Source organism: Triticum aestivum, chromosome 6A, assembly GCF_018294505.1.
Source record: "Triticum aestivum cultivar Chinese Spring chromosome 6A, IWGSC CS RefSeq v2.1, whole genome shotgun sequence".
Lineage (NCBI taxonomy): Eukaryota > Viridiplantae > Streptophyta > Magnoliopsida > Poales > Poaceae > Triticum > Triticum aestivum.
The window spans coordinates 18,364,979-18,376,821 of NC_057809.1; the positions used below are offsets into that span (position 1 = coordinate 18,364,979).

The 11,843-nt window shown below is 43.2% G+C and overlaps 1 protein-coding gene across 1 annotated transcript; it reads left to right on the forward strand.

Annotated features, from left to right (window-relative positions):
- Window positions 1-2,686: 2,686 nt before the first annotated feature.
- On the forward strand, window positions 2,687-4,298 carry LOC123130045 (high-affinity nitrate transporter 2.1-like). Its single transcript, XM_044549999.1, has one exon. It carries the CDS (start codon window positions 2,775-2,777, stop codon window positions 4,296-4,298), a length of 1,524 nt encoding a protein of 507 aa, XP_044405934.1. The 5' UTR covers window positions 2,687-2,774.
- Window positions 4,299-11,843: the final 7,545 nt, after the last annotated feature.

The following is an 11,843-nucleotide window of genomic DNA, read 5'->3' on the forward strand; positions in this document are numbered from 1 at the left end:
TCGCCAGGATATAGCTAGTGGTGGCCGAGGGCGCGGGGGGTGCGAGGCGAGTCGGGGGAAGAAAACCTAGACTTTTCCCCTGTCGGTGTGGGCCAGGCGTGCTTTTCCCTAGCGCCGGAGCCCCCAACGGCTCCTCAGCGCGCCGGGTTCGGCCTGTGACCGCCGGGTGGAAAAAAGGTCCAAACCGGCGATTTTCGGCGTTCTGGAGGCACGACTAGGCCGTTTTTCCGAAGCCGGCGCCGAAAAAGTGACCTGGGGAGGCCTGTTGGAGGCGCGGCTGAAGATGCCCTAATAACGGAGCACATGCCGATACTGACGAATGTGCCGACGCATCCAGAATATAGAAGCACACATAGCATATCCCGTCCAAATCCTGCTCTTGGCTCTCCCATGTGCAAGAGAGGCTAATAGTATTGCCAAGTCAACCCTCTGCATGGTTTTCAACAACAAACTTGCACTACCCCGTACAAGAAATCGATCAAATTTGTACTCACTCCGGTCCTTTTTAGTTGGCATGCCGGCGCCGCCGCAGGTCCGCCTCATCTCTAGTGGCTCTGGGACCATAAGGCGTGGTGGATCCTGACAAGGACCAGTTGGAGGGCTTCGTTGTTAGTAGTTTCTTTGTGTTTTATTAGGTTTTGTGTCTTGCTTAGCAAGACGAGACGGCGGCGGCTCCCTGAATATTGAATAAATGTCTCCCCACCTAGCCCCCGTTTCGGTGGTGCGTTTAGCATCATTGGTGGGCGTGTGAAGGTGTGTCTCTGTCGGATCTATCCTTGATGGATTTTCTTGGATCTGGTTGTTCTTCGTCTATATATTCGTGTGTCTTCGTGTTGGATCCTTTCGATCTACGTTATTCTTCATAGGAAGCAGTTGCTGTTCTGGTGCGCTGGTCATACGGAGCCTTATCACAACGACTTGTCAACTGTCTGCTACAACAAGGTGTGCCTGTCTTCGGCGAGGGAGGGGCAATGACGGCGGCACGCCTTCGGTTCGCTTTAGTGCTTGTTGTCATCGCTAGGTGGTCGACGGATCTGGATATAATTTTTGTTATTTCTGTGGTTCTTTGTACTGTCATGACTGAAGATGAATAGATCCAAAGTTTTCTCAAAAAAAAAAATTCATCCTACCATCTGAGGGTAGTTATCCCATGTCTCATATACCACCATGTGGTAGTATATATTCTAATTTATCATTTTAAGTATGCTTATATACTATATATAAGATACTCCACAATGAGTTACACAAAAAAATTGCAAGTTGGCCCATGATTTTTATTATATCTGTGAAATACGTACATATTTTTACGTAAAAGGGAGAATATCCAAAATATGATACATAATATATATATATATATATATATATATATATATATATATATACTACCTAAATATTCTTATATACTACTTCCTTCATTCCAAAATAGATGACTGAACTTTGTACTAACTTTAGTACAAATTAGTACAAAGTTGGGTCATTTATTTTGAAACGGAGGGAGTACATACTACGCGTACATATTCTGCGATTTGATAGATACTACATACAACATACAAAACTAAAGTGGTGGTAAGTACCACCAGTGATAGATAAAATTTGTCATATATATAGTGTTGTAAATGCTGATAATTTTTAATATCAATTTAAAAAGCACCGAAGAAAGTACTAGTAACGAATTTACCCAGCAAATAAGGTGAAACTCGTATCGCTTACACTGTCAGATGCACCATTTATCAGTACACTGTTAAGATTGAATACTTATCGTGGCAGCGAAAAACAAAATACTGATGTGTGTCAGCCGACTATATATACTACGTCCGTCCCGGTTTATTGGTCCCCTTTGTAATATATGTAAAGTTTTAATCAAATATTTAACTAATAAAATGTTAATACATGTCAACAAAAATTATATTGTCGAATTTTTATTTGAACATAGTTTTCATTGATATAATTTTTTATGACATGCATGTTCATTTTGTTAGTTAAATTGATAGTCAAAATTTAGCACCAAATACAATACGGACCAATAAACTAGGACGAAGGTAGTACTTATACTTACGAGCGGAGCAACTATATATAGGATATATAGTGGATTGAGTGGCAACTTTAAGGGCCGTCAACTCGATGGCTCACATGTGCCATGAGAAGTAATCATGGATGCAGTAACCCTGCAGACTACATCTAGCCCTACAGCAAAGGCAGGCAGAGTCAACTCTTGATCGTTTTCCTTAGCGTAGAAGTACGTTTGGGATACCTCAACCTGCAAGTTTTATGGCGAGATCCGATAAATCCTGCAGGATCAACTCATTGCACGGACCAGTACCTGCAAGTTGCAACGGCTAATGCAGTCTAAACAATACTATCATATAAGTAGTTGCAACGGCTAATGCAGCCTTGATAAGTTCAACAGGACAAATGTACGATCCCTGATATTCCTTGCAATTAGTTGGGCTCCGTTAATTAAGGAACAGAAGCGGGTCAAACATATAACTAATGGCGTACACCAATGTGAACAGATCAAGGGAAAATGGGTGAAATATTTGAACGATACAAAAGCAAGCCACGGGAGCGTAGATGCCAAAGAATATGCCAGCTGAAGTGGTTGCTGCAGGCTATAAATACACATCATATTGTAGTCTCTCGAGCAGAAACCAAAGCCATTGCAACCTCGAGATACTTAGGCCTTAATTAGAAGCTCTTTGCATCTTAGTCCACGGCTCTGAGAGCTCCAAGAGGGAAGGAAAGAAGAAGCCTAGCTTCCACCCTTAGGGGAAGAAATGGAGATGGAGGCCGGCTCTACGAGTGACACAGTGGCAGGCAGGTTCTCGCTGCCGGTGGACTCGGAGAACAAAGCCAAGTCCATCAAGATCTTCTCGTTCGGCAACCCTCATATGCGTGCCTTCCATCTTGGATGGATGTCCTTCTTCACCTGTGTCGTCTCCACCTTCGCCGCCGCACCACTCATCCCCATCATCCGCGACAACCTCAACCTCACCAAGGCCGACATCGGCAATGCCGGGGTTGCCTCTGTCTCCGGTGCCATCTTCTCCAGGCTAGCCATGGGTGCCATCTGTGACCTTCTTGGCCCACGCTATGGCTGTGCCTTCCTTGTCATGCTCTCTGCACCGGCAGTATTCTGCATGTCCATCATCGATGGTCCTGCTGGATACATTACTATCCGCTTCCTCATCGGTGTGTCGCTTGCCACCTTCGTGTCATGCCAATACTGGGTGAGCACCATGTTCAATAGCAAGATCATTGGGACGGTCGGCGGCTTGACGGCGGGATGGGGCGACATGGGCGGCGGCGCCACACAACTCATCATGCCTCTTGTCTTTGATGCTATCATCGCATGTGACGCAACACCTTTCACGGCATGGCGTATTGCCTACTTTGTGCCAGGGTTGATGCTGGTGGTGATGGGCTTGCTCGTGCTCACCATGGGGCAGGACCTTCCTGACGGGAACCTGAGGAGTCTCCAGAAGAATGGCGATATGAACAAGGACAAGTTCTCAAACGTTCTTCGGGGTGCCGTCACCAACTACCGCACTTGGATCTTCGTCTTCATCTACGGCTATTGCATGGGCGTCGAGCTCACCACCAACAACGTAATCGCTGAATACTACTACGATAGCTTCCACCTTGACCTTCGTGCTGCCGGCACCATTGCTGCATGCTTTGGCTTGGTAAACATATTCGCTCGGCCTATGGGTGGCTATCTCTCTGACCTTGGTGCCCGTTACTTCGGCATGCGTGCTCGCCTCTGGAACATCTGGATCCTCCAGACCGCAGGTGGAGCCTTCTGCTTATGCCTGGGACGTGCATCCGCCCTCCCCACCTCCATCACATGCATGGTCCTCTACTCCATTTGTATTGAGGCGGCATGCGGTGCTGTCTATGGAGTCATCCCATTCGTTTCTCGACGCTCCCTCGGTCTCATCTCCGGCATGAGCGGAGCGGGCGGTAACGTGGGAGGTGGGCTCACACAATTCCTCTTCTTCACGTCGTCGCAGTACTCCACTGGCAAAGGATTACAATACATGGGCATCATGGTCATGGCGTGTACTCTCCCTGTTGCGCTCGTTCACTTCCCACAGTGGGGCTCCATGCTCCTACCGCCCAGCGCCAATGCCACCGAGGAGGACTACTACGGTGCGGAATGGACGGAGGAGGAGAAAAACAAGGGACTCCACATCACTAGCCTAAAGTTTGCCGAGAACAGCATCTCTGAGCGTGGCAGGCGTAACGCCATCCTCGCCGCACCCGTCACCCCACCTAACAACACACCACAACACGTATGACTCAGATTTTTTTACCTCATGTAAACCCCGTATGAAAACATGTACATGGCCCTCGGGTGGCGATGGTGCACCCCATGACGACGGTGTGGTATGATTCCCATCCACACTGTGTGACTTTGTGGGCGCCTATCAAAACACCCTTAGAGGAGGCCCCTTAGTGTGTGTGTGTGTACATGGAGGCTAGCTAATCTTTGCTTGTATCATGTGATGAGAAGAGATCAATAAGTGGAAATTAATGCATCGTCTATACTTGCAACTTGTGTTTGCTTTTGTGAATGTACATATTTGCTTGGGAGATGAAGACTTTTGCAACAACAGTGCAACACGTCGTACAAGTACACAATTTGTCCTTGTCCTGTAGCTGGCGTAGATGACCATGGAGTGTCAACTATGAGCTAGCTACTCCTCCAAACTCGTTTACTCCAGCTAGCAAAACCTATCTGCTGAAGAATATACACCTCCTGTCTCTAGCTACCCAGCTCTTGATACATGGAGTGCCACGTATGGTCAATGGACTTTAGGTCGCCGATGACGATGCATCGAGTATACAGATAGAAGTAGCAACCACCGTACTTGATTACTGCATCTATACGGCCCCAATGCCTGGGACTTTATATTATCTTGGAGCAGTGGCGTAGCTAGCCCAACATGCCAGGGTGGTCCACCAATGCAAAATATTCACATAAATATATTTATTTATTATAAAAATATATTTTTCTCTATGCTATATAGATTATGGGGAAATTCCAGGGTGGTCCATGGACCACCCTGTCCACCCCCTAGATACGCCACTGTCTTGGAGTGCCGCATAATAGCACATGCTTTGTAGGCTTGTAGCCACCTTGTGAAGGTTGCTTTGACGAACCGTACATCGATCTACTTTTGATCTTCACCAACCGTACATCTAAATACAACGCCCTTCCCCATTTTCATGGGACGTCAGACTTTCGATCGCCGTACCGACGTACCGTACTCTTTGTTGCACGTGCATGCAAGAGAGAGGCTGGCGACGTGTTTAGCTTAGCTCAGCTAGAGTCAACTCTTTGAGGTTCGGATTTCGTAACGAACGACCGACGTGCCCACAAATACTGCAAGGAGATCTCATATGATATGCATTGCTTATATCATATTAATGGGTTTGTAGAAGATCGCACAACTTCACAAGGAACGTACGGCGCGAAAGGGTGGCACGCAAATGAGCACGTCTCTCTACTCAACAACTACTCAGGCCATATGGTATCTTGCCTTGGACGTGTGTACGCCGTGTACTGGTTGCCATGCACTTTACACGGCTTGTTTTACGGTTCACCAACCATCTACAGCTCATGAGAGCTCAGGCTATAGATCACCCGTCCATGTTTTCAGCCAGAATATCATACTACTCCGGCACACAATCAGCAGCCACCATGCGCATGTGTTGCAGCTAGAGCCAGCGACCATTTGCACGGTCGACCATGACTTTCTCTACAAGAACTAGGTTTATACGTCGTATATAGCCAGCTAAAGAGTGAAACCTGGATCGAAAGTAGCTTGCAATGCGGCGCTCCTCCTTGGAAAGCTGATGCTTTGTATATATCAGAACCGTTTGAAAAACAGAACTTTTGACCACGATTTTCTTATAGACCGGCTTCAAACTGAAGTACCACGCAAAGGGGCTCATCCCTCTTATTAACAATCAGCAAACATGCATCAACTCGTATCTTTCGCGCGCGGGGGGGGGGGGGGGGGGGGGGGGGGGGGGGGGGGGGTCAAATTTTGTGGTGTGCTTGTAAGACTCTATTTCCTTCAATAAAACTGCAGGCCTGGACGGAGTAGGGCGTTTTGAAGGCCGTGGTCCATGGAGGCCTTAATTTTAAAAAAATAGAAAATTTTCAGTTTTAAGAAATTATGAAAAAAAATATACAAGGATGTAATGTAAAATTTCATGATGAAATACCTTGAATTGTGAGCTGCAAACAAAAATCTAGGACTTTGAGGATGAACAGTACATGTGCTGAAAAGCCGCAAATTTGTTTTTTATCATGAAAAATTGCACACATGTATACTATGTCTCTCGGTATACGTGTATTTTTTTTTCAAAACAAAAACTGAAACGTAAGAGTGTGGATTTTATTTATCTTATCCAAATTAAGGCCTCCATAGAGCCCAGCCTTCATTTAGCATTGTTGGGCTTGGAGTTTCCTTTGATTGAAAAAAAAAGCATTGTGAAGTTAGCATGCGGTCGATGGACAGCACGAAGTTACCTGTGGAGTGACCCAGAGGACCTCACGGTGTCAAGTATGGGCTAGATAGTACTCTAAACTTGTTTACTCAGCAAAATGCGTGCTCGAAAAAAAGCTAGCAAAACGTATTTGCTGAAGAATATACACCTCCTGTCTCTGGCTAGCCAGCTCTTGATACTTGGAGTACCACGTATGGTCAATGGACTTTAGGTCGCCGATGACAATGCATCGAGAATAATACAGATAGAGGTACCAACCACCGTACTCCGTACTTATGATCTTGCATGTGTACGGCGACATGACCTGGGACTTTATATTATCTTGGAGTGCCGCATAATAGCACATGCATGCTTGTAGCCACGTTGCGAAGTTTGCTTTAACCAACCGTACATCGATTTATTTTTTGATCTTCACCAACCGTACGTATAAATACAATGCACCTCCCCATTTTCATGGGACGTCATTCAGACTTGCGATCACCGTACCGTACTCCTTGCGACGTGTTTAGCTCAGCTGGAGTCAACTCTTTGCACTTCGTGTACAAAGAAGCCCGTTTGGATTTCGTAACCAACGACCAACGTGCCCACGAATACTGCAGGGAGATCTTATATAATATGCATTTGCTTATATCATATAATGGGTTTGGAGAAGAGTGATTACAGCTTCTTAAGGAACGTATGGCGCAAAAGGGCGCCACGCAAGGAACACGTCTCTCTAGTCAACAACTATTTAGGCTATAAGGTATCTTGCCTTGGAAAACTTGTCCGGTTCTTGGCATTAGATTAGTGATGACGATGCGCTAGGTCAAATTCTCTGCACTTGACATGGCTTGTTTCACACTTCACCAAACCATCTACAACTAATGAGAGCTCAGGCTATAGATCACCCGTCCATGTTTGCAGCCATCATACCACTCCACACACAATCAGCAACCAGTCAGCACCACCGTGCGCTTCCATGCATGCACTGCAGCTAGAGCCAACGACCATTTGCATGGTCTACCATGACTTTCTCTACAAGAACTACATTTAGACTTCGTAACCAACAAAAGAGTGAAAACATGATCGAAAGTTGCTTGCAGTGTGGTGCTCCTCCTTGAAAAGCTGATGCTTTGGATATGAAAACCGTTTTCAGAACATAACATGGACCACAATTTTCTTATAGACCGGATTCAAACTGAAGTGCCACGCAAAGGGGCCCATCCCCTCTTATTAGCAATCAGCGAACATGCATCAACTCCTATCTTTCGGGGGGTCAAATTTTGTGGAGTACTTGTAAGATTCTGTTTTCTTCAACGAAACTGCAGGCCTGAAGGGAGTAGGGCGTTTTGAAGGCCGTGGTCCATGGAGGCCTCAATTTTTTTAAAATTCAGTTTTAAGAAATTCAGAAAAAAAACATACGAATGTACAAGGATGTAATGTAAAATTTTATGATGAAATATCTTGAACTGCGAGCTGCAAAAAAAATCAAAAACTTTGAGGATGAACAGTACATTTGCTGAGCCACATTTTTTTGTTCAGCTCTCATTTTAATGTATTTTATCATGAAAAATTGCACACATGTACACTATGTCTCTTGGTATATGTGTATTTTTTTCAAAAAAATTGAAATGTTTTTTGAGGGTTAAAAAATGTTGAAATGTGAAAGCGTGAATTTGATTTATCTAATCAAAATTAAGGCCTGGATAGAGCTTGGCCTTCATTTAGCATTGTCGGGCTTGGAGGCTGATTGTAAAAAAAAAACATTGTGAAGTTAGCATGCGGTCAATGGACACCACAAAGTTACTGTGGAGTGAGAACTAATCATGCAGTGGACTCGGCATTTAAGCAGTTTTTCAATCGCTTCGCTCCATATTTTTTTTGAAAACATTTAAGCCCTTAGGACCTTAACGAGCCTTAAGAAGTTCTCCAGACAACAATGATACACCCAGAGGGCAAAGAATAGTTATTTTCACCCCTTCTGTAATTACATCACTACACCATATTTTTAGGTACCGTAAATTTGTCCTACGTCCGATATGAAAATAGAAGGTAAAAAAGTTATAACGGTAAAGAAATATTACGTGATGTAAAATTACAAATGTAAAAGTATAGTAGTCCCTCCGTCCCAAAATTCTTGTCTTAGATTTGTCTAGATATGGATGTATCTAATACTAAAACATGGCTTGATACATCCGTATTTAGACAAATGTAAGACAAGAATTTTGGGACGGAGGGAGTATAAAATATACACATGAAGGTAAATTTTGTGGTTTTATGACTCATATCTTACTTTTCTTATACCATTTTTGTGTAGTGAATTAATATAAACATAAATGTTCCTATACTAGTCATAAATTCTGAATGTAACGATGTAAAACAACCTCAGGTATAAAAGAGATAACTTATCATATTTTTATATATATAAAAAGAGCCCTCTCGAACCTGTTCTTTCAATACGCAAGCATGTCACTTCAGCATGCATGTTGGTTCAACGAGATGGTATGTATTGGATTCTGTAAACACGAGACCAGAATAATGGCATTGACCAACACAGTTACCATGGCATGAATGTCATTGTGATGACGGTGGTGTGTGTGATTGCATGAGGACTGCAGGTCTGCAACAATGATGATGGCAATGCCAATTCAGTTGTGGTTGTAGAGTATTGATCTAGTACTCATCTGAGTATTTTTCTTAAATCTAATAAGCGAATAGATGATCATGAAGGGATGTTTAACTATGAATACGTGAACTCATTTCTTGGTATACTGAAGTCTTCTTCCGACAAGTGACTATGTGGAGCTTTTGAAGGAACAGGATAAACCAAGAAGCCTGGGCGATCGTCTATTGGCGGCAACCTGCTATACATGACCTCATTGACCTGACTGAATCTTTTGATGATAGATCATTAATATGTCATAGAGGTAAAAAGAAAGAAAATCTGCACTTGGTACAACCGAGCATTTTATTATTATGGAAGTGATGCCAATCTTTTGCATTATCTTGTGGCTGGCCATGTACGTATTTCACCTATAAGCATAACACATAGGCTGGCATACTTCTAAACGCATATGTATTTTTTACACTCCTAACAATTGCAATTTATATTTTTTGTATTTATGGTAGTCAAGATGTGCATTTCGCGTGCTTAACTACTGTATAAAGAGCGCTAGCTTGCTCCTACATTTTATTCAATTTGGTTAGAACATCTAGATGGTGATAAAAAAGAAGAGAGGACTTTTTTTCCGTGAATACACAGGTTGCGTACTATTCCACTGATAGAGGGAATTAAGGGTTGTGTTCCTCGAGCTGAGCTGCGTACACTGCATGCCGCAGACAAGGACACGGTTAAGCAGAAGGCATGGGGTTGCTCAGCCCCGAGAGTCATAGAATCAGATGACAGGCAAGATCATGTTCAATCCTCAGCCACCCGCCTTAGCCCCTGACCTTATTCGTCCCTTGATGCCATACAGACACTCATCGGCGAGTATTCTAGGTTCCCAATTATGATGTTAGAGATCTGCATCATTTATTAATTCTACTTACAAAGCACTTTTAGCACATACAATAAATTTCTCACTTTTCATCTTATATTTTTATACTGATAATAGCTCCTGAATTGAACATTGTGGTTACCACTATTCCTTGGAGCATATAAGATTTTCATGTATGAAATGTTTTGTTTCTAGGAATGGGGACTCTAAAATGGACGGAGGAGGAGCTAAAGTTCAGGAGCCAAATACAGCAGGCATGTTATGTATAGAGTTTGCCAGGTATTGTTGTTCATTTCAACATCCTGTTTCTGATGCATTGAATTGCTATTTCTCTAGAGCTGATCTCCTACATGCTGGTAAATATGGCCTTAAAGTGCAGGTTAGTTCGGAAACATACATGAGAATTCTGTATAGGTATTTATGCATCTCGATTAAATGTGTGATCATGCTGGTATTTTTTTAACAGAAGTCAACATTGCCTGCTATCTAATAGCGTCTTATATTTGCATATTAAGTATTCACATCACGATATGATCATTTAGGCCCTTCCCGTACTTGGGATGCAAAAATCACCATACTCTAATGGCAAAGAAAGAAAGGAGAAAAAGTAGAGGATGCTCAAACAGGCTGACCCTATAAACACTACATGATTTAGTAATAGAGAGTAATAGAAGCATGGGCTTTTTCACTGATGAGATGTGTGTCAAGAAAATAAAGATATTATATTTTTTCCTTTTATTATGCAATAAACTGTATGTTGATAGGACATGTTTCATTCATGGTTAATCTGGCCAGAACTAAGATTAACTTAGAGAAAGTGTGGCTTGCCGCTTGCATTCCATCCATGTCATACCAAAAAAAAAAATTCTTAATTTTCCTTCATTTTTTGTTCATGAATGTTGCACTCCAGGAGATGAGAGAAACTCAGAATGGGGGCAAAAATGGTCCTAAAAAACGACAGACTCCTCAAGCTTGCAACTCTTCAAGCATTGATGGGCTTTGTATTAAATTTCTTTACTATATGACCTTTAGACTGGGGATCATCAGACAATATAGTTATTTGTTTTATTAAATTTCCAGAATGTGGATTCGGAATTCAATATGCATATTAGTTTCATGTGTTGCTTTGGTTGAGATGTGCGTTGCACGTGCACACTTACTAGTATACAGAGAGTACAAGTACATTATAAAACTTATACAATACGTCATACAAGTACACAATTTCTCCTTGTCCTGTAGCTGGCGTAGAAGGCGAGGCCCAGATGACCTCGGAGTGTCAAGTGTGAGCCATCAGCTACTCCAATTAACTTGTTTACTCCAGCTAGCAAAACGTATTTGCTGAAGAATATACACCTCCTGTCTCTGGCTAGCCAGCTCTTGATACTTGGAGTACCACGTATGGTCAATGGACTTTAGGTCGCCGATGACAATGCATCGAGAATAGTACAGATAGAAGTACCAACCACCGTACTCCGTACTTGATGATCTTGCATGTGTACGGCCCCAATGCGTGGGACTTTATATTATCTTGAAGTGCCGCATAACAGCACATGCTTGTACCCACCTTGCAAAGTTTGCTCTGAACAACCGTTCATGGATCTATTTCCTTATCTTCACCAACCGTACGTCTAAATCCAATGCACCTCCCCATTTTCATGGGACGTAAGACTTTCGATTGCCGTACCGTACTCCTTGCGACGTGTTTAGCTCAGGTGGAGTCAACTCTTTGAGGTTGGAGCGCTCTTGCATTTCGTTTACAAAGAATCCCGTTTGGATTTCGTAACCAATGACCGACGTGCCCACGAATACTGCAAGGAGATCTTATATGATATGCATTGCTTATCATAT